The sequence below is a fragment of the Aspergillus ochraceoroseus genome (genome assembly GCF_002846915.1).
Source record: "Aspergillus ochraceoroseus IBT 24754 chromosome Unknown P175scaffold_3, whole genome shotgun sequence".
In the NCBI taxonomy this organism is placed as follows: domain Eukaryota; kingdom Fungi; phylum Ascomycota; class Eurotiomycetes; order Eurotiales; family Aspergillaceae; genus Aspergillus; species Aspergillus ochraceoroseus.
The window spans coordinates 2,380,658-2,404,317 of record NW_024468478.1 but is presented as its reverse complement, the minus strand read 5'-3'; the positions used below and the strand labels follow the sequence as shown (position 1 = coordinate 2,404,317).

General features: G+C 47.2%; 10 protein-coding genes across 10 annotated transcripts; 6 read left to right on the top strand and 4 right to left on the bottom strand.

Moving 5' to 3' along the window:
• Positions 1-151: 151 nt before the first annotated feature.
• On the top strand, positions 152-1,172 carry P175DRAFT_0434524 (40S ribosomal protein uS5; the record flags this gene model as incomplete). Its single annotated transcript, XM_040893665.1, has 3 exons — positions 152-418; positions 593-850; positions 915-1,172. The coding sequence occupies 3 exons, from the start codon at positions 152-154 to the stop codon at positions 1,170-1,172; spliced, it is 783 nt and encodes a 260-aa protein (XP_040753502.1).
• Positions 1,173-2,691: 1,519 nt separating this feature from the next.
• Positions 2,692-3,370, top strand: P175DRAFT_0492710 (PHO88 family protein; the record flags this gene model as incomplete). Its single annotated transcript, XM_040895911.1, has 3 exons — positions 2,692-2,717; positions 2,788-2,948; positions 3,039-3,370. The coding sequence occupies 3 exons, from the start codon at positions 2,692-2,694 to the stop codon at positions 3,368-3,370; spliced, it is 519 nt and encodes a 172-aa protein (XP_040753501.1).
• Positions 3,371-4,087: 717 nt separating this feature from the next.
• Positions 4,088-4,611, top strand: P175DRAFT_0545876 (uncharacterized protein). Its single transcript, XM_040900400.1, has one exon. The coding sequence runs from the start codon at positions 4,118-4,120 to the stop codon at positions 4,586-4,588; it is 471 nt and encodes a 156-aa protein (XP_040753500.1). The 5' UTR covers positions 4,088-4,117; the 3' UTR covers positions 4,589-4,611.
• A 346-nt stretch (positions 4,612-4,957) lies between these two features.
• On the top strand, positions 4,958-6,414 carry P175DRAFT_0516082 (uncharacterized protein; the record flags this gene model as incomplete). The annotated part of the gene is made up of 5 exons (XM_040898891.1): positions 4,958-5,150; positions 5,377-5,450; positions 5,512-5,894; positions 5,989-6,084; positions 6,156-6,414. The coding sequence occupies 5 exons, from the start codon at positions 4,958-4,960 to the stop codon at positions 6,412-6,414; spliced, it is 1,005 nt and encodes a 334-aa protein (XP_040753499.1).
• An 834-nt stretch (positions 6,415-7,248) lies between these two features.
• P175DRAFT_0557038 (uncharacterized protein) lies at positions 7,249-7,599 on the bottom strand (the record flags this gene model as incomplete). The annotated part of the gene is made up of 2 exons (XM_040900737.1): positions 7,249-7,424; positions 7,515-7,599. 2 exons carry the CDS (start codon positions 7,597-7,599, stop codon positions 7,303-7,305), a joined length of 207 nt encoding a protein of 68 aa, XP_040753498.1. The 3' UTR covers positions 7,249-7,302.
• A 1,728-nt stretch (positions 7,600-9,327) lies between these two features.
• Positions 9,328-10,849, bottom strand: P175DRAFT_0557037 (uncharacterized protein). The gene is made up of 2 exons (XM_040900736.1): positions 10,194-10,849; positions 9,328-10,085 (listed from the first exon to the last, which is right to left on the bottom strand). Exons 1-2 carry the CDS (start codon positions 10,804-10,806, stop codon positions 9,532-9,534), a joined length of 1,167 nt encoding a protein of 388 aa, XP_040753497.1. The 5' UTR covers positions 10,807-10,849; the 3' UTR covers positions 9,328-9,531.
• Positions 10,850-11,322: 473 nt separating this feature from the next.
• Positions 11,323-12,130, top strand: P175DRAFT_0523268 (GFA family protein). The gene is made up of 2 exons (XM_040899305.1): positions 11,323-11,569; positions 11,648-12,130. The coding sequence occupies exons 1-2, from the start codon at positions 11,504-11,506 to the stop codon at positions 11,993-11,995; spliced, it is 414 nt and encodes a 137-aa protein (XP_040753496.1). The 5' UTR covers positions 11,323-11,503; the 3' UTR covers positions 11,996-12,130.
• Positions 12,131-12,666: 536 nt separating this feature from the next.
• On the top strand, positions 12,667-17,918 carry P175DRAFT_0523267 (putative ABC bile acid transporter). Its single transcript, XM_040899304.1, has 3 exons — positions 12,667-13,125; positions 13,219-15,795; positions 15,876-17,918. Exons 1-3 carry the CDS (start codon positions 12,787-12,789, stop codon positions 17,664-17,666), a joined length of 4,707 nt encoding a protein of 1,568 aa, XP_040753495.1. The 5' UTR covers positions 12,667-12,786; the 3' UTR covers positions 17,667-17,918.
• Positions 17,919-18,085: 167 nt separating this feature from the next.
• Positions 18,086-19,198, bottom strand: plyC (polysaccharide lyase family 1 protein; the record flags this gene model as incomplete). The annotated part of the gene is made up of 2 exons (XM_040898890.1): positions 18,086-19,129; positions 19,160-19,198. The coding sequence occupies 2 exons, from the start codon at positions 19,196-19,198 to the stop codon at positions 18,086-18,088; spliced, it is 1,083 nt and encodes a 360-aa protein (XP_040753494.1).
• Positions 19,199-20,825: 1,627 nt separating this feature from the next.
• P175DRAFT_0477992 (uncharacterized protein) lies at positions 20,826-23,172 on the bottom strand. Its single transcript, XM_040895343.1, has 4 exons — positions 22,563-23,172; positions 21,338-22,511; positions 21,148-21,259; positions 20,826-21,081 (listed from the first exon to the last, which is right to left on the bottom strand). Exons 1-4 carry the CDS (start codon positions 22,728-22,730, stop codon positions 20,907-20,909), a joined length of 1,629 nt encoding a protein of 542 aa, XP_040753493.1. The 5' UTR covers positions 22,731-23,172; the 3' UTR covers positions 20,826-20,906.
• Between the last annotated feature and the right edge of the window lie 488 nt (positions 23,173-23,660).

Sequence of the window (23,660 nt, the reverse complement as noted above, 5' to 3'; positions counted from 1 at the left end):
CTTAGCGCACCCCCGCCCGCCAAATTTCCCTGGCGCCCCAAACAGACGTGGATAGCGAGAGACCGAAAAAAAAAAAAAGTCACCCTCGACGTCGACATCCCCTCCCTCCGACAACCCCCCGGTACATTTTCAACCGCCATATACATTCAAAATGGCTGACGCTGCTCCCCGTGGACGTGGAGGATTTGGCTCTCGTGGCGACCGTGGTGGTGACCGTGGCCGTGGCCGTGGCCGCCGTGGACGTCGTGGTGGTGGAAAGGAGCAGGAGAAGGAATGGCAGCCCGTCACCAAGCTCGGCCGTCTCGTCAAGGCTGGCAAGATCACCAGCATGGAGCAGATCTACCTGCACTCTCTGCCCGTGAAGGAGTACCAGATTGTGGATTTCTTCCTTCCCAAGCTCAAGGATGAGGTTATGAAGGTACGACTAGGAACGTTTTATTATTTTTCCCCGACGAGAATCCGACCAGGACGACATGCGGACATGTACAGCTTTTCAATTGTGGAGGAAGAGACGGCTTGATGGCAATTGGATGGAAATTTGCGATTTTTGAGAGGAATTTGGACACTCGTCGCTGACAGCATCATTTTCTAGATCAAACCCGTCCAGAAGCAGACCCGTGCCGGTCAGCGTACCCGTTTCAAGGCTGTCGTTGTCATCGGTGACTCTGAGGGCCACATCGGTCTCGGAATCAAGACCTCCAAGGAAGTCGCTACTGCTATCCGTGCCGCCATCATCATTGCCAAGCTCTCCGTTCTCCCCGTCCGCAGAGGTTACTGGGGTACCAACCTGGGTGAGCCTCACTCTCTGCCCGTCAAGCAGAGCGCCAAGTGCGGTTCCGTCTCCGTCAGAGTATGTTGCGATTTCTACTCCATTCCCGGCATTATTTGAGAGTGATCACTCACATAAAATCTAGCTTATTCCCGCTCCCCGCGGTACCGGTCTCGTCGCCTCCCCCGCCGTCAAGCGTCTTCTTCAGCTCGCTGGTGTCCAGGACGCCTACACCTCCTCCTCCGGTTCCACCAAGACCCTCGAGAACACACTCAAGGCTACTTTCCTTGCTGTCGTCAACACCTACGGCTTCCTCACCCCTAACCTCTGGACTGAGACTAAGCTCATCCGGAGCCCTCTGGAGGAATTCGGTGATGTTCTGCGCCAGGGCAAGAAGTACTAAAAAGTGCGGTGATGGGATTATATTTGCATGATTGTTTTTGATTCACCTATTTCCTACGGGGGGTTTAACTTTTTTTTTTTTTTGGCTGGAGGGATCGACTTTTATAACGCCATGCTACGCTACTTACGGTGTCCACGAATGTAATTATCATGGGAAGGGAAAAGGAAAGCCAAGAGCACGGAGTCAATGAAAGTTTTTTCCTACCAGTCATCATGATTGATACCTTGGTCTGAACTGGCTGATTTTATCGTATGCTTACTGTGTAGGTTTCACGACAACGGCAATTTAATAACAACACAACTGGTTAGAGCGCTGCACGAAACATTGATCGGAAGCTTCCGCTTGAATCTCAGCACAATGGAGGCTTTGATTCAAGCAGTCAAGTCTTGATACGCATGAGGATACCTTGTTGATTTAACGACCCAACGGCAGGACGTGAGAAAGGCTTGGCTTCGATCAACTTGGACCGGACCGTAGTGACCTCTCGACTCTGCCAATAGTATTAGTTTTGTCCTGGTCCGTAATCCCTGGGTGTATCCTTCAGATACCGACTCCCACAGGGACCGCAGATGCTAGCAAGATTGTGGTATCTTCAACGGCAGATTACAACAAGGAGTTCAAAATTATCGAGAGTCTTGACTATAACCCCAACATCCTTCTAGCCCCGTTCTATCTTACGGTTGATTTCCTAATACTTAGAATTGTTCGAGGGAGTTTACCTGTAATCTCGTTACTGTGATAAAAGCCGATTGCTGCAATACCCTTGAAGTTGGCCGTGTCTGAGATTTCATTCAACACGGCGGTTTCCAAGGCAGCATATGTCTTTATCGGGAAATATGGAAAACATACCTAGGCGTACGGATTGATCGAAAGGACACACATATTTTCGACTGAGAGCTTTGAGATATGTGTGGATTTTCCTTTGTGATAAATAGCTCTAAGTCCTCTCAAACGTGCATGTTTTGGGGTCTTTTCTCTAACCTCGTCTATAAACATATAGCAAATATTCTTGTGAATCATCACAAAACCCTCGCACAGTAGCTTGTAGCCATCATCTATGGATCTCACAATTATTCGTTACAATATTTGGGGTTTCTTTTCGGTGACCGAGACTACACGCCGCCTGGTAGGAGGAGTAGGCAGTCGGTATGCAGCGGCGAAAGGGCGAGAATGGACACCAACCAGCTTTTGGACTTGAGACGGCATCCTCCTGTATTTTAGGAGAGACTCATGGACTTTTAAGACCTGCATGAGGCAGTTCTTGAGCTTTTGGACTGATGAACTACTCTGTCGTAATTGCATGGTACATTGAAAGATCGGGACTTCCGAGCTCTTGCGTTATTGCTGTCGGTGATCGACGATGCCACAGTCCCGGTCGCCGCGATGTTCTCGGTGTTTATGAATGAACATTATATAGGGACTAGAAGGCACTGTTGTATACTAGCTGCCTAGCTAGATTGTTTTGTTTGAATGCCCGTCTATCTAGAAGCTTTTATCCGGGAGGAAGATATGTATAGCAATGGATATTTTGGCTAGCCTTCCGATGTAAGTCCCAAGCTGCGGCTATTTATCTGCTCGTGACAGCCGTAACAGCCTAGACACTAATTCCTAGCAGTGCCAATATTGCGATTATTCTTGGTGGCATTCAGGCGGCAAAGGTGGTTGATTTTACTGACCCTAATGTCCTTAATACCCTTCGGTACTGCTGGATCCTTAGCACGGTGCTGGTTTCAACAATCTGCTTCATGGTTTGGTCATCAATCAAGCAGAGAAATGGTGGGTTATATTGCTCCCGCATCCCCATAGTCTAACGAAAAGCGTGGCTTCTATTAGTTCCAGTTTACTTACATTGTTTCCCAACGATAGACAAAAGGCCTCTAGCGGACATGCCGGATCCTACGGCCACGAGCACGAGCACAGGATCAAAGGCCAAAAATGTCCATGACTACGACATGATGGAACTGAAGAAGATGATACGTGGGCAATTGATTGGCACAGCCATAGTATCTGTCATTCATTTCTATCTGAAGCAAAATCCGCCTCTGATCTCACAGTGTATCATTCCGCTAAAGGGGGTTCTCCAGTCAAAGCTCGTCCAGATTCACATCTTTAACAAAGCGGATGTTGGAGAGCTCAAACGTCCTTTTAACGAGGGGCCTGGACTTCTGTCTTATCTCAAGGATAGCAAGGATAGCTGAACGCGGGGGGATGGAAATCCTCCCAAGCTGCGATTGAGAACAATGGATATGCTTGCAATACGGTAGAGCCTTGTTATGTTTATTAGAAAGCTGCCGATATAGTTATTTCCAACAGGGGATAGGCAGGGGCTTGAGAATTTTGTGCTCCACACTTAGAGTGGATGCCAGGGTATGCGAAGCGGGCTTTGCAATAAACAACTGGACATTATTATTACATCCTATTGGATGTATTATAGACGGGATAAGCAATCCTTACAGCACCCTGTTAAGGACCTTTTAGTCATTTAGAAATATATAGAATCCTCCAACACTTATCACAGACGGAGCTCCATACATATTATTACCCTTTCGAGACCTAACTGTAAATAGAAACCTGAAGTCTGCCGAAGCTCGCTATAGAATTGTTGCTTTGAACCCGGAAATCCGATTGATAGTCAACCAAACCACATTCAGAATGTTAACCCTTTAAGTCTGTCTGGATTTTAAAGATGCCCAGTGAAGGAGACAGGAATATCCGAGCGAATGTCCTCTGCAAGCTTGTATGCTCTGACTTTCAATAATCTTGATGTGGGAGGGACCCACATGAAGGTGAACATCTCAACCCAACCCCATGGGGTAAATTTCCCCAGCTGGGGTAGTAAATACACGCCTCCATGCCTATTAGGCCCAGAAAATAAACTCTTCCCCTGTCTCTTGTTGTCCTAGTGAGCTGGAAATATTCGCAATCCTGCCCCTAATTTGCTTGACATGGCGGAAAAGACTCCTGAAATGTTGTCATCTCGCCTCGAGCACGTTTCAAATAATGTCGATGTGCTGTTGAACGTGGACGGCTGGTTCAGGAAAATGAGCGCCAGCAAAGCCTGTGGGCGACGTGGAAATTACACTCAAGATCAATTTCAATGTGTATGTACACTTGATCCATCCCAGAAAAAAAAAAACATTGCTCTGGCAATCTTCTACAGTAAGGTGGCTTTTGGTGCTGGGCTGATGTTCGGATACGACACCATTTCTAATGGCTTAACCATTGCCATGCCGTCATTCATTTTCCAGTTCAGTGCTCACGACACATGGCCTCTACCTAGCTTCTTTATGGACCTCTCTTTGGGCGTCTATGTACTATGCCAGGCATTTGGAGCCGTCACTGTGGGCATGGTTGCCGATATTGCTGGACTGATTTCCATGGTAGGAACCATTTCTTCAAGCCAAAGAAGAGACTAGTTATTTCATCTATCTTCTTAAATACCTCAGCCATATTGATAGTAAATGTCCGTAAACAGCTCTCAGCTTTAAAGTGATCCGTGAGTTTATAAAGGGCGTTCGTTTATTCAACACCCGAGCCATGGGAGAAATCCCAATAAGTTTGGATGGAAACTCCATGACGCAATAAAGTCAAGTTGAACTAAATTTATAATATTTAGAAACTTTACAAAGGAGTGGCACGCTCCACAAATCATTCATATATCTGGAACTAACTAAGACCTGAATTCTTTTCTTCGTAGAGCGGAAGCTTTGCCACGCTTGACGAAACGCTGCTGATGACATATCGAGAGCGTATACAAGCCCTACCTATGGCTGATAATCACTATAATGTTGATTAGATCAACCACTGGAGTGGCCCCAGCTCCAGAAGGTGTAACGCCGGATTTCAATGACTCGAGTGGACACTTGAAAACCACAGGCGAGACAATAGCTGCAGTTGCGTTGACTCTTAGTACCTCTTGTCTCGTGATGCGAATCTATACAAAAATGCACCTCCTTCGGAGGTTCTGGATAGATGACGGTTAGTTCTTGACATTTTTATATTCGGAATGTCTATTAATCTATACATTCTAGTTCTGATTATCCTTGCTTGGGTGAGTATGGCATACGATCCCAGATAACCATTTGGTGGTTTCGGCTGACTTTTCATACTCTGGCAGGTACTGTCCGTATCGGCTCAATCAATTCTCCTGTGTATGTCCCCTCTAACCCCTATTTCCTGCAGCCTAACAAGATCATGCCGTCAGATGGTTATTCCCATTCTGGATATGGCATTCATATTTGGAACATTACTGTGTCTCGACTGGGCAGTTATGAAAGGGTTGGTTTACATCACCCTTTACTTCTCACTATTATAATCGATCATCTAACCTAAGAGACAGACTATATTGGCAGCATCTGTTATCTACGTTCCTGCGCTTGCATTAGCTAAATTGGCACTTCTCATGCTCTACTACACCTTACTCCGCACTGTGACACATGTATGGAAGTATATAATTTTCGTGATTGCATTTATTATTATCAGTTATACTATTGCTTTTGTCCTTGCTATCATTTTTGCGTGCTCGCCGCTTGCAAAATCCTGGGATCCCACAATAACAACAGGATCCTGCATCAATCTCCATTCCGTCTATCTAACAATAGTCATTACGAACACAACAAGTGATGTGATTATAATCCTAATTCCGGTTCCGATTATACGAGAATTACGACTACCGTTCCTACAACGACTTGGTGTCATCTGCCTGTTTGGTATCGGAGGCCTGTTAGTTCCCCTGTCTCCCCCCCCCAAGTAACTACCCCTAATCCATCCACCATCCATCAGAGGACCTGCTGAGACTTGATTTTACCTAATTTAGGACCATTATTACCAGTATCATTCGCATAGCCACGCTGATACCGTTTCTCGTCTCCGACGACCAAACATACACGATTGCCGTACCTATTGTGCTTATGTGAGACTTGTGAAATACCCAAATCCACTTTGGACTCCTTTTTTGTAAAAGCAATCTAACCTGTTTATTAGTTTTATTGAAGGGAATTTCATTATAATATGTGGCTGTCTACCTTATTTACGCCATTTTCTTCGTCACCATCCTCCGAGACGGGTTCGCGGTAGCAGGCTGGGTGGAGAACATCCGGCGGACAGGTCTTCACCGGGCACATCTATGCGACGAAAGCATGGCCTTACGCAGTTACAGAATGATATCGAACGAGCAATGACCGTTGATGATACAGCATCTGATTCTCGCACGGCAGCACAATATTGGCGAAGCAACACGTAAATCAAGCAAGAACCATGTATATGTTATATAAATGGACCCATGATTCCGATCTTAATTGGCTGCTTGGTATACTTTGCCCGAGTCACATATACTAGTATCCAAGATAGCAAGATTCACAAATAATATTGGCCCTATTTCTGACCATGGTATTGATTAATTCTAGGACTAATAGTGTTAACCAATTATCTACATATCACAGCAACCCAGAGATTATCACCGCGGCTAATTAGGGTAACAAGCTGGAAATTCTTAAGACTACAGAGTATACATTATACCTCAACCTAAGCCAACCAGCAGGTAAAGCAAAAAAAAAAAGGGAGTGAATGACATACAACAGTCAGGATTCGCATGTGGTCACCCACCATACTACTAACTGACCGGCAAGTGGCTTGAGTACGGCTGAGCGGACGGGAAGCCCTATTTTCCACTTCCTATGGTCGTATGTACTGGGATGTTCCTAGGAGTGGGATATATAGTATGGAATCAAGGAGTCTTTTTGTGGTAGATGTAACAGTTGGCGATAAATCATTCAAGTTAAGACAGTCTCAGTTAGAATTCTTGGCTAACTATGTTATCTCGCTTACTGAGTGCTTTTCGTTTCTTTTTTTTTCGGACATCTGGAGGCTATTCCCGTCGGAGTTTGTTTAATGTGGGTGCTGGACTAACTGCAATTCTTGTATTATGTATGTATACCTAAGAGAAACAAGAGAGAAATATAGAAGGAAAACAAGTCAACAACAGCCAAGGACCTTCCCATGATAGACATTCTGCAATATAACCCGTGACTCATATACTGCCCACCACAGTTTCCTTTTCCTAATCAGTCACACATTGTGTGCACGTCTTCGCCTGAACCAGTTGTAGCGACCGCGAGATGTCCATGCCAAGTTAGCTTGCGCTTGACGCTACCACGATGATATCCCGAGCCGCTTTAAGGCCTCCCCTAGATACTTTCCAGTCGATTTTCCCTAGTGCTGCATCGGTTGAATCAGTGGCGCGTTCTTCCTTCACTTTCCATGCGGCATAGGGCGAGAGTTAGCAAGCTGATACATGCAAATAGATATCCAATGGAAGAAATCCGCATATCGCTAATGTCAGACCTATCCAGTTGGTCACAAGGGTTACCGATGCAAATGCGTTCATAACCAGGGTAGCAATCGGCAATGCTGGAATATCAAAATGCATTTTACAAAAGATAATGTGTTAAGATAATCCTTCTGATAGTTTATTATTAACTCCAGAGTAATAATATGATTAATGTATTATAGAGTACCGAGTAGGTGAACTGATGGGGATGGTTAGCTTAAAGCACCAATATCAAACTTGATAGTATATAGGATCTGATAGTCTCATCCAAAATCTAGACATTGAGGAAAAAGAGATAACCTGTTCAGGGCCCTTTGGGTGAAGGCCTGAAGATACCTAGGACCAGTAAACTCATACAAGTTTGTGAAAACAAAAAAAAAATAAAAAACATACAACAGTCAGGATTCGCATGTGGTCACCCACCATACTACTAACTGACCGGCAAGTGGCTTAAGTACGGCTGAGCGGACGGGAAGCCCTGTTCTCCACTTCCTATGGTCGTATGTGCTAGTTATGAAAGAAATTAGAACTATGTAGTAAGTAATCCAAGAGCAAAATACAGCCCTACTCATTCTCCGAGCAAATTAGCAATTGGTGTCCAGCCAGAGCTACTTGAGTTTGTTGGTAATACAGGTCCTTTCCATTCCCTCACATTCCAAGCATATTATCTACATTCAGAAACCAGCTATGCTCCATCTTGAAAGGCCACTGGCTAAAACCCCTAGTGCAAAGCTTCTTTATAAATTTGTATTCGTCTCATGGCAAGAAAGGATAAGCTTATCCAGTCATCTGCACTTGGGATGGCGCCCAGAGACAACCCGCAGAGGGCCGGATAAGAAAAGATGTTGAGGGTTGGCTATATTAGGAGATCAACACAAATAAGAGGGGGGAAATAGAAGAATCTTTGTGGTTGAACCATTGGGGGCATATTTCTCGCGAGCACAACAGTGATTGAGTGGTTGGCGAGGTAGACAAACCCAACGCTAACGACGGTTTGAAAGAGTCGACTCTTCTCCTTCTCGTAGGAGGTATGCTTTCAGTATTAACCGATAAAGTCGAACGATTAGGATGCGAGAATAGCCACCTAGGTTTAGAGAAATAGGCTAGCAAAAGCTATACCAGATTCAACATTCTATTAAATGCTGAGACGCTGGTTATAGGGCTACTCTGTTTCCAGTTCTTGGGTAGATGCACTGAATAAAACTGAGGCAGGAGTATTTTCTAACTACGAGTATACTTAGCACTCGGAGTCTTAATACATCATCAAACACCTCATCTTGGAAATAAAATACTACTTGGGTACGGAGTACTTGTTAGACAGGCAGGGGTTTTAAGCATTATTCTCTTATTCCCTGGATCTACAAACACATTATTATGCCTCTTGCTGCTTTAGTTAAAGAATATTGATCTTCTATATAATTTATCCTCTTGAATATTCCACTACATACGACCATAGGAAGTGGAAAATAGGGCTTCCCGTCCGCTCAGCCGTACTCAAGCCACTTGCCGGTCAGTTAGTAGTATGGTGGGTGACCACATGCGAATCCTGACTGTTGTATGTTTTTTTTTCTTTTTTACTATTTTAATTACTCTGCTTTCAGTGTTTATGAGTATGGAGTACTGCCGTATTTTGATTCCTTACCCCAGGCTAAGGGTCTATCTTGTGGGGCAGCGTGAGTTCGTGGATCTTTCTGCTATCAGGAAGCTCTCTTGATCCTTGGCAATCAAACCTCGGTAGATATAATAAGCACAACAAGAAAATGATTCCTAAATATGTATTGCAGCAGGCATGTTTATCCTAGTTAAGTCTTGTAAATATGGGTAGTAATATAGGACTTGCAAAAGACAACATATTGAATAATGGATATATAGCTTATTGCCCCACAGCTAGCTCTATACTAACTAACTAACCTAAGTGTTCACTCAATGTATATCATCATCCATGCTGATATTTCAACTCACAGGTCAAAGAAAGTCTCTCCGCGCTTGTAAATCCTTTCCTCAACACTATTAAAGCCACTTCTCCGCTAATTACCGATACACCCAGACCCGATCATCCAACAAATCCAGTGCATGCTCTCGCCCCTGCTTCTCAATCTTCAACCGCGCGTGCACCGCATCGATTTCCCGCTCGGCATTGAGCTTCGCACCCTCAAGCAATATGCGCACACGGTCTACCTCCGGCTGATACGGCGCTAGCGGCAGCATCCCCCGCGGGATATCGCCACACTCTGCCCATATCGGGAGATGATACGCCTTCATTGCGCGGTTCAGCTGGCCCCATGCTGCGGAAGGATTCAATAGGACACCGAGGACTGTCAGATCCGTCCAGCCGCGGAGCGAAAGCATGGGCTTTTGGTTGCCTGAGAGCGAGAAAGCCGTTTGGGGAGGCATGAACTGGGACATTGTCTCGCGTTGGGCTGGGGGGAAGTAGGACAGTGGGTTTAAAGGGGAATTGGTCGGGGTTGCGGGTGGAGTGCGCGGGCGCAAGGAGAATTCGATACAGTAGGAAGTGAAATGATCGGTTAGTTCGCGGTCTGCGATGTCGTAGCCGTGATGGGGTGTCTTAGCACGGCTGAGTTTCCCTGTGGATGGTTAGTGAACGGGTTAGGCACGGGGTCATGTAAGGCGCTTAAAGACGCTAGAGAGACAGGAGGAGGAGGAGGAGGAGGAGGAGGAGGAGGGGAACAAACATATATTATGGTTAGGTGGTGCTCCGCAGGCATCGAGATATTCCGAGTAAGCCTCTGGGCTGATAAATCCGGTGCGCGGTGGGTCGAGACGGTGGAAGAGTTCTTCAATCAGTCTAACAAAGCATGGAGTCGGTGTCATGTCCTCGTTAAAGAGCGAAGTCCAACCGGTGGGTTGATGTTGTGGTTGAGAGTACTGCTCAGTGCCTTGCTGCTGCGGATCCTGCAATACGGGCTTCGACGACACCGGTATGATTGGCACACCCTCGTTGCTTTCTGGTTCTCTTGTCGTCTCCGGTTGCGTTGGGCGAGGAGGTTTCCTCGGTGGTACCTCGCTGTATGCTGCCGACACGGGTCGTCGACGAGATGGGCTACTGCGGTGTGTGTAGCGGACAGACTGCGTCCGTGGTGGTGGTGGCGGAGGAGTTGGGAGGAAACCACTATGCTTATACAGCGAGAGCGAATGTGAGGAGCCATCCTGATGCTGCGGAGGGTAGTTCTGCACTACATAGCAGTTCGCACAGAGTGTCATGGGTGGTGCGCATGAAGCACATAACAGACGTGCTTTAGTAGCCTGGATGAATTCATTGCAAGATACACATTTGTACAGAGACATGATGGTCTGGCTTATCACAAATAATGAACTAGCTGGAACTCCTATTAGACATTGCTTACAGTTATATGAAAGCTGCTGACGCTTGGCAGGCGGGGATGATATTTTTTTTTTTGGCAAAATTAAGCGATATTTAGGTATAAGCGCAACTTTTCTTTAGATGGATTGTTATCCACTAAGATTCCATGCTAGCTGAATCCTTTATAATTCACTAACAAGATCGAGGTAAGGTAACCACTTGGTGATCGTTAGCTGAGCCAATAAGAGTCCACATTGACGAAGAAAATGGTCTCCAAAGTGGGAATGACTCAATATACGAAACTGGTCAGGGTCAAATCTCATACTATTTTTAACTCGTAATGCGGATCATCTGTTATTTGTTCTATTTATAACAGGTTCAGATAATATGACCTTACAACAAAGTCCATCGCATCTAGAATCAGACGGGTGATCGAAACCAAGAAATATATACAGGTGGTGTGGTTAGTATCACGCTGGTGTCCTGATGTCCACTGGTCCACTGAGGTCAGCCTTTTCCTAGATGATTCGTACTCTCCATCTATGGTCCGCGCCAGACGTTAAGGTTGTTCCAGATATATCTTGGAGGCAATGGCTATTTAATCAATGGAGGAACCCTGTATTGACCTTCTTGTCTGCAAAGTCACATCTATCAAAAACCCCAATTTAGGAATCATTCACAATGCCGACCGGTTCATGTCTATGTCAAGCCATTAGATACGAGTATAAAGCAGAGCCTATTGCAAAGGTATAGCAAAAGCCATTTTTTTTTAAAAAAAAACCAAGGATGATGATATAACTAAATCTATCTTTACTTCATTACCAGGCATTATGCCACTGTGTGACCTGCCGTAAAATTAGCAGTGGGAGCACGGTCAACGTTATGGTGCCCCGGGACCATTTCCACATCACCTCAGGGTCTCCAAAAGTGTTCACTATAACCCACGAGACTGGCATGAAGTTATCGATGTACTTTTGCGAAAACTGTGGTATTACCATCTATAAGACAGCCGACAGTGAAGAGTTGAAGGGAAACGCCATTATTCTTGCTGGAACCCTCGATGATTCAGAAGCGTTTTCACACCTCAATCCCGAAGTAGAATTCTTCACTAAAGATCGTGCTTCGTGGTTACCGAAGCTGCAGAATGCAGAGCAAAAAGTGGAATTCAAATAAGATAGTACAAAAGTACTTCAGAACAAAAGGTAGTAGTCTGTGATAACTCGCCCTACCTAGCTCGAAACAATGGATTTGCTAGGGAATTGGGTTGAGCTGGTTTATTTGTCATTATTAGTTTGATAACAACGAATGATGGATCAATGAGAATGCTTGCAGTTCCTTGTTGGAGTCCTCCGTAGTAATAATACTCGAGGCGTGCTTTTTTCGGAGGCACTCTCGAAGATAGACTGACAATACCGAAGTAGATATCTAGTTTTACTGTTATGGACAAACCCAGAGCCATTGGGTTATATTAACACAAAGCAGCACAGTATCAGCACCAGGAAAGCAACAGGGACCAAAAGACCATTTAAATATGTAGTCTCCAGTTTTGAGAGAGAGAGATCCCAGGTCTTATATTTAGTAGAGGGTCCACATCAGGCCCACATATGTAGTCATTTGCGACTTGTATACGGAGTACTAAGTAGAATACACTGTACAGCCAGTCAGCCACCACTCTTTGAGCTTCAACCAAGTGTCCCACGCCTAAGGATATGGTACTAGTTAACTAGTTAACTACTAAGTGGGTATCTAAGCACTAGTCTGGCGGCATGTTGCAGATTTCCCAGCGCAAGCTTTCTCATCGACGCGGGCACTCCCTTGGGTAGGTTTCTCCCCTTCCGCGGAGGCGCGTCTTCCCCTCTTCTAGAATCCATTCTCTTACCTTTCCCTCGTCTTTCGCCAGCCGTCATTTCCCCCCTTCATTCTCTTCATTCGTTTTCTCTTCTTTTAGCTTGGCTTTGCTGCACATGGGACTCTCTTCAGAGTCGATTTCCCTACTCCCAGGCGCTCTGGGATTCTTCCTGGTAGTGGTAGGGAGTGTACCGGCGGCGAGGAGTATCATAGACCGATTCTCCAGGAATGGGAAGCAACAAGATGGGTCACAACTAGCTCACGAGTCCTACCAAGATGAAGATGGAGAAGCAACAGAAGAATCCTTGCGTGCGTTCTCAGACAAATGGCAGAGAGTTGCTATTGCTTTCTTTTCAATTGCTGGCTTCGCCTTGGCTCTGTCCCAAGCTATTCTCAATAGTGTTCACCTCTCCATCCACTCTTCCGCCCGGCTTTGGATCCTTGTAGGTGTATGGGTAAGTAATAATTTCCCTTGGATGCGAGCGCATTCCGTGGTAGGAATCGAAAATCGAAAGCGCTAACCTATCCCTCCTTGCATCAATCTTCAGCTCCTTTTGATCGTTCAAGCAATCGCGTTTTTCACCGAATCATGTCCGACTCGCCGCTTTGACCTTGGGCTTTGGGGATTCGGGGCCAGTGTATTGACAGTAGCCATACCAGGTGTTGAGTTCTGCATCAGCAGTTCTGTTAGATATCACCTGGCACATGAGCAGCTGTCCACCGGATTATTATGTGCGCAGCTTGGAGCCGCTCTTCTGCGAGGAGTGTTTTGTCTGTCCCTTCCACGCCGGCCAGAGGTTTATCTGAATGGCAAAATCGTCGATCTGCAAAATTCAGTCTCATTTTTGAGCCGATTTAGTTTCACCTGGCCCGGCAAATTGCTAGCTTACACCATTAAGAATAAAAACATCAGCATCGATGCACTTCCTGTGTTGCCATTTGCGGTTCGCTCCAAGACCCTTCATACGCGCTTTGAGCAATTCCGAGATCCCACCAAGAAGCTATGGAGGACCCTCATCGGCTTCCATTATCGATCCTTTGTTGTACAATCAATCCTCACATTCATTAATTGTGTTTTGAGCTTTGCGCCCCAGATAACCCTGTACGGCATCTTAAGGTCCATGGAAGCTCGAGACGCTGCTCTGCCTGGTCAGGAGCAACCGTGGCCTTGGGTTATTGCACTCGGGGTCTTGATGTTCTTTGCTTCCAGCGTTGAATCCTGGCTGTTCTGGGTCATCTACTCGGAAATTGGCATTCCGATCTATGCCGAACTTGCGGCAGTCATATTTGCCAAGTCAATGCGCCGAAAGGATGTAAAATCTACAAAAAAGAGCAAGCAGGCTGGAACGAGCGAGTCAAATCCTGCTGGAGACCCTGCAGAAGAAGAAGACGAAGAGCAACTATTGAAGAAGAGTCGCCAGAGCACCATCAGCCTTGTCGCCGTGGATGCCAGGCGTATCTCTGATTTTGCGTCTTTCAACTATCTAATTCCATCCTCTTTGATTAAGATTCTCATTGCATGTGGACTGCTCATTCAGCTGATTGGCTGGAAGCCTCTTGCGTGCGGGCTTGCAGTATCCGCGCTGATCACCCCTGTCAATGTACAACTGGCGAAGAGGTTCACCAACACCCAAGGAGTTCTTATGAAGCGCAGAGATGAGAAGGTAGCCGTAGTAACAGAGGCATTGCAGGCAATTCGCCAGATAAAGTTTTCGGCATTAGAGAGTCAGTGGCAGAAGAAAATCCAGGACATCCGAAACAACGAGCTAGACGCTTTATGGTCTGCATTCCGTTACGATATTGGGCTTATCCTACTCTGGATTCTTGGTCCTCTGATGCTCTCTGCCGTTTCTTTGGCTGCCTACGCCTTAATGCATGGCGAGCTGACCGCCTCAGTCGCGTTTACCGCGATATCGATTTTTGGTTCGCTGGAATTGTCGCTTGCATTTGTACCAGAGCTCGTCACGAAAGGACTGGAAGCAAAAGTTAGCGCTGACCGTATTGATGAATATCTTTTCTCGTCCGAGAAAACCAACAAAACTTTGCCGGCTAATGCCATCTCTTTTGATAATGCTTCCGTCGCATGGCCTTCAAATGAAGAACCCGGCGAGGCGGATACAGAGCCACGTTTTGTACTACAGAACTTGAACATCAGTTTTCCAGCAAAGGGGCTGAGTGTTATTTCGGGTAGAACGGGTTCTGGAAAGAGTCTCTTACTTGCTTCAGTGCTCGGAGAGTGCGAAATTCTTCATGGGACGGTTCGAGTACCCACTCCTCCACCCCTGAAAGAACGGTATGATCATTTGGCCAATGATGAGAATTGGATCATTGACAATGCTATTGCATACGTAGGCCAAATCCCTTGGGTTGAGAATGCTAGCATCCGGGATAATATTCTTTTTGGTCTGCCGTACAATAAGACACGCTATGAGAATGTTCTGTTCGCTTGTGCTTTGGAAAAGGACCTACAGGTGCTTCCTGATGGCGAAATGACCGATATTGGAGCGAATGGTGTGAACCTCAGCGGTGGCCAAAAATGGCGCATGTCATTTGCTAGAGCGCTCTACTCCAGGGCTGGAATCCTTGTTATGGATGATATCTTCAGTGCCCTTGATGCCCAAACCGGTCGTCATGTATACGAACATGCACTTACTGGATCTCTTGGACATAATAGAACAAGAATTCTTGTTACTCATCACGTTGCCCTATGTTTGCCTCGCACTGACTACTCCGTTCTTCTTGAGGACGGAAAACCCAAGCACGCTGGCACCATCGCGGAGTTGAGAAGAACAAATAGCCTTGCAGATATTCTTCTGCAAGATGAAGATGCCGAGCGGTTCAATCATCCTGCGAGGGAGGATCAAGAGTGTGTCAATGAGGAGAATGCTGGGCAAAAGGATATCACAAACAGACCGCGCAGAAGCACAAGCACCTCTGTAGGTCGGAACGGAACGGCGCCACACGATGACTCGAAACCCAAGAAGTTCGTCCAGGAGGAAAAGAGAGAGACGGGCTCGATTAATTTTTCTGTCTACTTAACTTACTTCAAAAGTGGCGCGGGCCTACCGCACTGGTTGCTCATAATTTTTGCCTATATTTTGTACAGTGGTCTGATTGTTGGAAGAGTAAGTCGATCGGATCTCAGGCCTTTCTACCTCATTCTTCTTGACTCGTCCCCAAGACGCTTGCTAACGCCGCAATACAGGCATGGTGGGTCAATATCTGGACCAGTTCAGTGGAACATCATTCGAATCAAAACCATTATGCGACTTTCATGACCCAAGCAATGCAACGCTTTGCGACCGTCAAGACTAGCGATAGCCTAGGCTTTTACCTGGGCATTTACGTCGGCTTATCAATCATAGCTTGTTCTGTAGGTACAGTCAGATACTTTCTGGTTCTATCATCGGCAGTGCGAGCTTCAAAGAATCTATTTGAGACCTTGACTTTTGCAATGCTCCGCGCGCCCCTTCGGTGGCTTGACACTGTTCCATTAGGACGAATTCTGAACCGCTTTACATCAGATTTCCATGCTATTGATTCCAGGCTTGGATACGATTTGGGATTTGTTATCAATAAATTCCTTGAAGTCATTGGAATTATGATTGCAGGAATGCTTGCTTCCCCACGGCTAATCTTGTTCGCGGTCATTCTTCTTGCCCTCTGCTTGCAGCTTTCATTGACATACCTAGCCGGTGCTCGTGAAGTCAAGCGACTAGAAAGCACGGCCAAGAGCCCAGTCTTTGAATTATTCGATTCCAGCCTTGTGGGGTTAATCACAATCCGCGCTTTCACCAAGGCTGATACCTATCTTGACATCATGTACCAAAAGATCGACCGCCATGCTGGAGCATGGTGGAACTTGTTGCTATTCAATCGATGGCTAGGCTTCCGCATGGGGGTTGTTGGTGCGCTTTTCTCGACAATCACTGCCGTGCTTGTGGTTTACCTCCCGGGAATCACTGCATCACTTGCAGGATTCGCTCTCAGCTTTGCTCTGCAGTATAATAGCGCCGTCTCTGCCGCACTCCGCCAGTACTCAAACGTGGAACTCAACATGAATGCCACTGAGCGTGTGATTGAGTACTCAAAGATTCAGATCGAGAGCCAAGATGGCACAAGCCCACCCGCTGCCTGGCCCACAGAAGGGCAATTAGAGGTTGAAGATCTCGTGGTTAGCTATGCACCCGAATTGCCGCCTGTTTTGAACGGTCTATCCTTTACTGTTACCAAACACCAAAGGGTTGGTATTGTGGGCCGCACTGGTGCAGGAAAGTCATCGCTTGCCCTGGCCTTGTTCCGGTTCCTCGAAGCACGGCAAGGTCATATCTACATCGATGGCATTGATGTGTTCAAGATCAAGCTCCATGACCTTCGCAGCCGGCTGGCTATTATCCCCCAGGACCCGGTGCTCTTCTCCGGCACTGTGAGATCTAATCTAGACCCATTCGACGAATACGGTGATTCTGAGCTCTATGATGCCCTCGAGCGCGTGCATCTGATCTCTGCAGATGAGAACAAAACGCTATCGCAGCCTGCGACCGATGCCTCTTCTACAAGCTTGGTGAAGCCCACAAACGCCTTCAAGTCGTTATCGTCACCGATCTCAGAGGGTGGATTGAACCTCTCGCAGGGCCAGAGACAACTTCTCTGCCTGGCGCGTGCGATTGTTTCGCGTCCCAAAATCATGGTTCTTGACGAAGCCACCTCCGCAGTGGACATGGAGACAGACATGCTCATTCAGCAGTCCATCCGTGCAGAATTCAAAGCGACCACCCTCCTCGTGATTGCTCACCGACTGAGCACTATTGTGGATTTCGATCGAGTTCTCGTTATGGATACCGGCCGTGTTGCCGAGTTTGGTACCCCGCAGGAGTTGATGAAGATTGAACAAGGAATCTTCAAAAACCTGGTAGAGAACAGTGGTGAGAAGACCGTGTTGGAACAGATCATTTTTGGAGAGGCTGGAGAAGCCAGACGCACGAGAATGAGATAAGTCACCCAGGTACTACGAAGCCCTGCAAAGGTATATAGCAGGGGTCATGAGGGTTCTGTATTGAGTCTTGCGCACTAGAATGCCTAAGTTGGAACAGTTTTGGCCTACTCTCGTTAACTGGTATCGAAATAAATGCATCAAGTAAGAGCCAATGGTGTTAACTCAGGTCGATAGGAAAGGGGGTTGGAAGTGTAAGTGTATCTACCGTATATTTATGCTAGTTGGTATATAATTTGATTTCGATTAAACACGATTAGTTACCTATAGAAGTAAATACCTTATCGTTGCTTGTGTTTGAAAGAACACTACCCTACCACTATATGCTAGTTATACCTTGATTTTTTTTACAAATGTATACATGTACACAGACTGGTTGACACAGCCATCGCAACTTGGGATCTCATAAACCCCTACTCGCATCACGACGAAGAGTTCGACAAAGTTCCATACCCCCCGTTCGAAACACCAGTACCAGTTTGACTCGAGTATATAGTTCCTTTCTTCCCGAGTGACTTGACTGTCGAAACCACAAAAGAATCCAACTCATCCCGCGGGGCGGCGCCCACGCTGCTCAAGACCTCAGTGTAAGCATCGGCTGCTGAGAGCGAAGCAAGCGTCAGCGACGTGCTCTCCCATGGCTTGCTTGCAAGGGTAGCACTGCCGACCGAGTTTGCCGCGGCTCCATTGAGGAGACCGTCCTTGTTTCTATCGAGATAGTTGCCAGTGGCATACACGGTTTGGCGCGAGTTCATCTGAAAGTAATCGTCCCTTGGGGTTGAGGTGCTTGGCCCCGCGATGAAGTAATTGCCGATGATGTCGTGGGAGAAGTGCCCGCCAGTGTCGGCAACGGTGTAGGCCGCTTGGTAATTGTACACGATGTTGTTGATGAACTGCGTGTCGTCCTTGGCCAGCGGCTGGCGGTTGTGCGCACTCACCCACAGGTTGCGGTAAAACGTGGACGGACCAGTCTCGACATGGGCGCCAAACTTCTGCCCGATGGGGAATGCGATGATTGAGTTGGACACCGTGATGTTCACTGCCTTCACGGCATCGATGGTGTCGAACCGGCCGTACTCCAGGGAACAGTGGTCCAGAATGATGTTGGACGCAGACCCCATGTTGAAGGCGCTCTTCCCGGCATCGGGGTCGAGCGTCCCCTGGCGCATCCGGATATTCCGCATGATGATGTTGGTTTTCCCCGACGCGGAGATTTCACGGCCCTTGAGACCGATGCCGTCGCCTGGAGCTGTCCGTCCGTCGATGGTGATATGGCTGGAGAGCGAAACCGCGGAACTCAGCTGGATGTAGCCACCCACATCGAAGACAATATACCGGTTTGGTTCACTGACTGCCTCCCGGAATGACCCAGCGCCAGAGTCGTCTAGATTGGTTACATGGTACTTGGTTCCGCTGTTGCCTCCAGTTGCAATGGCTCCGAACCCAACGGCTCCTGCAAAGGCGTTCTGCGCGACGGCAACTGAAGACGCTCCAACCGCAGCTGCAGCTGCCAGCCATCGAAGGGTGAAAATCATTTTTCAACGAGCAAGTAAGTTCCTGCATTGAAGAAAGCAGCCAGAGGGAAAGCTTTTAAGTACGCCCGGCCCTTGTTAATACCATACGGCGCCAGCTTTTACCAGGATCCCTCAATTTCCGACGCCTTTTGTTTCTCCTCTTTTCCCCTTGTCGTAAGGGGAGCTCCGGACATACCATACCTGTCCGTACTGGTTGTAGTGACCCAGCGTTTCATATACAGAGCAGGTTGCTTCGTTGATTGCTTATAACAGGCTAAGCATTTCATCCTGAGACAGCTGCTGATCTCGAAAGAAACTCCCGCTCTCGGGATTGGAGGAATTATTATACATTGCCCTCCGCGGCCCTGTAACATAGCCCTGAAGAGGCATGTACTCCGTCGCCCCTATGGTAGGTGAAGTGCCGAGGTGACGGACGTCTCTGAGAAAAGTCCTGAATCCCGTTCTACCTGACTGTTTTGACTGATTTGTTACGGTATGTATCCCGGCTCGAAATCCTTCTTATTTCGTCGTTCGACCATCCGAATCCGGCACTTAATCCCGCAGGATATGTATAGTATAGAAGGCGTGTTTCAAGACTGTTTCAAGTATGGGCGCGGCAAGATAATAAGGAACAAGGAACAAGGATCGGGACAGGAATCCAATGAAGTAGATATATATATATATATATATATATACTCGAGTAAATTTTCTCCATCTCCTGGTTTGGTCTAACAGTGCTCATTTCGAATAGAGAACGCCTCTAAAACGGACACCAGCTACTAAGCTACCGGATGAATATCGAGAGCTAACGTTAACTGCCTTGTAGCATGCAAGACGTGCGTCCGTGCAACGAGATTCCTGGTCAATTCCCAGCTAGTAGACTATGTAAAAGCAGGCTGCATTGCGGTATAAACCATTGGAATCTGTAATAGAGAGCCCGGGTTTCGTATTCCGGGATCGCCGTCGTCCCGATATAGCAATATCAGGGCAACGATCCTACCTACTAGTGCCTAAAGAAACGCATAGCGGAAAGAAAAGCCAGAGCCGGCGGAAAATCAGGTTCAAGCTCCCGAAGTATCGATCAATTCTTTCATCTCAGGATACACGCACGCCCTGCGTTGAACTTGAACACACTGTACGGAGTTACAGGGACTAGATACATACCGTGATACATTCATTCCGCAACCCATCAAAGCCCTGAACACTCAGATCCAGGCCCGAGCATATCAGGATGGAAACCTACTCGAATATGGATCTGCAGGCGCATCAACTAGCCGGAAATGTACTGTGTTCTCCGTATGTAGACTTGTAGATAACTCCGGAAATTGCCCGAGGGGGTCCACCCGATGGCCTCTAAGAAAGAAAGACCGATAAAATTTCCTTCTCCTCGGAATTGTGCTAGGAGATATATGTATGCCTATGGTGAACTTTGAAGAGTGTAGGTGCTAGAACTACTAGTCCCTGAGAGGTTGTTGAGGGAGTGTGGTCTAACTGCTCTTTCTTTTCATCCGAGCATACTGCTTATACATACTGTAGTGGTCACTGGTGAATTGAAGAGCGAGCGTCATGCACTAGACTACTACACTGCTGTAATAATGACCAGCTGGAAAGCTTCAGGCGCTTCGTATGGAGACGTAATTATACAGCTATTATTAACGTTACATTATTTAATATTTATACGTACTAGTATAGTGGATTTTTTCAGCCACCTTGCACAACCGAACCAAACTTATCCCCACAGAATATTCAACCGTGACCACTTACTGCTAGGGGGAGGGCAGTTATGGGGGTCGTTACGTGCTTCTTCGAGGCCCTGGCGCAGCGGGATCTCTTCCAGAGAGACGAACTTGGTGCGCCGGATCATTTTGTAGCCCAGGTATGCCAGGATGACTAGGGGGATATCACTGGACTAGGTTAGCTTCTAGGCTATGGAGCCGATTTTGCGCGGATCAAAGGTATGGGCTGCTTACAGGTAAGAAGCGACAAAGTTGGCGGGATCCCATTTTCCGCGGGTGAAGACAGTAAAACCACCGGTGAGGAGGAGGATAATGCAGGAGACCAAAGCGGCCCAGGATGAGTAAACTGGAGAGAATAGTTAACTATGTGTCAGTAACTTTACCCCCTGCGGGGTTTAAGTTGGTAGGAGAGCTGTGTACGTACTGGTCCACCAGTTGTGCCATGGGAGCTCCGTAGGAGAAATCCCCTGTTTCTTGAACGCCTGCAGTAAGCGGATATGGTTGAAGGCAATCGTCCCCCAGGATACCAGCACCCCCGCAGCGGTCAGATCAAGCAGCCAGTAGAACACTGTCAGAGCGGTGTTGGAAACAGTAAGGTAGGCAAGGCATGAAAAGGCAATTTGCAAGGCGACACACATATAAGGCACACCCCAGGATGTGGTCCGGAGGAATATCTTGGGGGCGTGGCCCTTGATGGCCAGACCATACAGAGTGCGAGTTCCGGCTAGGATACTCTGGTTGCCCGCGGAGAACGCAGAGCTCAGTACGACAGCGTTAATAATGTGCGGCACGGCCTTGATACCGGCGTCTGATGCGGCAATCACGAAGGGACTCTGGGCTGCAGTACCGCTCTCGTCGTTCAGGCGTTGATCTTGGCTGCTGACCAGCATGCCCACTATCAACACGGCCAAGAGGTAGAAAAGGGTGATACGAATAAAGACTTTCTTGCAGGCCTTGGGAATATTATAACGAGGATTTTGTGTTTCTGCTGCGGCCATAGCCAGGCTCTCCACGCCGGAAAAGGAGTAGACGGCGTTGGTTAGGACAGCCCAGAAACCCAGGAATCGGCCCCACGAGCCAGTCGCAATGTACTCGACAAAGGGACCGGGGTCCTTCCAATAGTGAAATCCGAGACGCGGTTGGCCGGAGACGCCGCCCAGATCGATTACCAGACCCATCAAAATCACACCGACGACGAGGAGAATCTTGAGAATTGCCAGAGCAAACTCGACCTCACCGTAGACTCTCACAAAGAGGAAAGCGACAACCGCCGATATCACTAACAGGATTGAAATCCAGATCGCTGCGTTTAAATCCGTCCAGTACTGGATCAGCACCACCGCAGCGGAGATTTCACTGGGCACGCTGACGAAGGCGCCATAGACCACGTTCCATCCGATGGCAAACCCATACGCTGGGTCGATCAAGATCTCCGCATGGCGAACAAAGGATCCAGTCACGGGAAAGAACGCAGAGACTTCTCCTAATGCGAACTGAATGGCGCAAACAATGGCGCCGACGAAGATGTACCCGAGAAGCGAACCAAGGGGGCCTCCAGTTGCGATTGAGGAGCCCAATCCGAGGAATAATCCGGTTCCCTGTAGAAAGTCAGTTGGGGGTTTGGCAAACGTCAGGGTGTTTCTGCTTACTATAGCACCAGCTATCGCGATTAATTGAATATGGCGTTGAGCTAACCCGCGGGTTAGGTTGCGATCCTCCTCATCGGTCACGATCTGGGTCGAGTTCGCTCTGCCCTTTTCTCCCCAGCCATGGCCTAGTCCTTCTCCATGGGAAGAAACAATCTCTGGGTCACTCATTAGATGCGGTATTGCTCTCACACCGTCAGAGAATAGGAGACGAATGACAGTAGCCACTTCTCTTCGTCAAGCCAGAGACGTCCTGTCCCAACCACAGCTGGACAAGAAGGGGAAAAGTGACATTTTATCAGCGGGGGCGAGAGCAAGCGCGCGCACGCCATTTCGAAAGAGATTTCGACATGGTATAAAAGACGCCCACAAGCGAGACTTTTTAATAATATTTTCCCCCCCACAGTACGAAAAACACCCGAATTCTTGGATACAGGGAGTCCAGTTTGACTTTGGCCTGCTCCGTACCTTAGCGGCTACCCCTAAAGGAATAGTCAGCTCAACCACCCAGTTTTAAAAAAAATCATTATACCATGGAACGGCAGTATTGGCTGTGTGACTATATAGGGTGCTATCTTGACTGATTGACAGTTGAGCCTTTGGTGGTTGACTATGTTAGTTCCCACTCAATGATGTACATATAACCAAGACCTATGATTAAACAACTTCACTAGTCAAAGGATCAAACCATGGATTTTCATTTCTACCTAGTTACAGTTATCAGAAATACTTCTACCTCCATTACTCCCAAAAAGACTCCTTGATTCCATACTATATATCCCACTCCTAAGAGCATTCTAGTACATACGACCATAGGAAGTGGAAAACAGGGCTTCCCGTCCGCTCAGCCGTACTTAAGCCACTTGCCGGTCAGTTAGTAGTATGGTGGGTGACCACATGCGAATCCTGACTGTTGTATGTAATTTCCTTTTTTTTTTTTTTTTTTTTTTATTATGATTTTCTTATAGAGTACTAAAAATGTTGTCCTCTGATAACGCCCAAGGCATGGGTGGTGGTGAGGGAGATCGTTAACCTGTATCAGAGCAACATGCATTAAGACACAGAAGACCCCAGAGCAGCGGTCAGCTTGATGGCAAGGTA

What these genes read in the sequence shown, in the direction of transcription:
- P175DRAFT_0545876 (XM_040900400.1), top strand. Translation starts at nt 4,118, where the DNA reads ATGGCGGAAAAGACTCCTGAAATGTTGTCATCTCGCCTCGAGCACGTT.
- P175DRAFT_0557037 (XM_040900736.1), bottom strand. Translation starts at nt 10,806, where the DNA reads ATGTCTCTGTACAAATGTGTATCTTGCAATGAATTCATCCAGGCTACT. An exon ending in ACCACCTAACCATAATATAT is followed by an intron (nt 10,086 to 10,193) that starts GTTTGTTCCCCT and finishes AACCATCCACAG; the next exon opens with GGAAACTCAGCCGTGCTAAG.
- P175DRAFT_0523268 (XM_040899305.1), top strand. Translation starts at nt 11,504, where the DNA reads ATGCCGACCGGTTCATGTCTATGTCAAGCCATTAGATACGAGTATAAA. An exon ending in AAGCAGAGCCTATTGCAAAG is followed by an intron (nt 11,570 to 11,647) that starts GTATAGCAAAAG and finishes CTTCATTACCAG; the next exon opens with GCATTATGCCACTGTGTGAC.
- P175DRAFT_0523267 (XM_040899304.1), top strand. Translation starts at nt 12,787, where the DNA reads ATGGGACTCTCTTCAGAGTCGATTTCCCTACTCCCAGGCGCTCTGGGA. An exon ending in GGATCCTTGTAGGTGTATGG is followed by an intron (nt 13,126 to 13,218) that starts GTAAGTAATAAT and finishes ATCAATCTTCAG; the next exon opens with CTCCTTTTGATCGTTCAAGC. An exon ending in GTGGTCTGATTGTTGGAAGA is followed by an intron (nt 15,796 to 15,875) that starts GTAAGTCGATCG and finishes GCCGCAATACAG; the next exon opens with GCATGGTGGGTCAATATCTG.
- P175DRAFT_0477992 (XM_040895343.1), bottom strand. Translation starts at nt 22,730, where the DNA reads ATGAGTGACCCAGAGATTGTTTCTTCCCATGGAGAAGGACTAGGCCAT. An exon ending in TCGCGATAGCTGGTGCTATA is followed by an intron (nt 22,512 to 22,562) that starts GTAAGCAGAAAC and finishes GACTTTCTACAG; the next exon opens with GGAACCGGATTATTCCTCGG. An exon ending in ATGGCACAACTGGTGGACCA is followed by an intron (nt 21,260 to 21,337) that starts GTACGTACACAG and finishes TATTCTCTCCAG; the next exon opens with TTTACTCATCCTGGGCCGCT.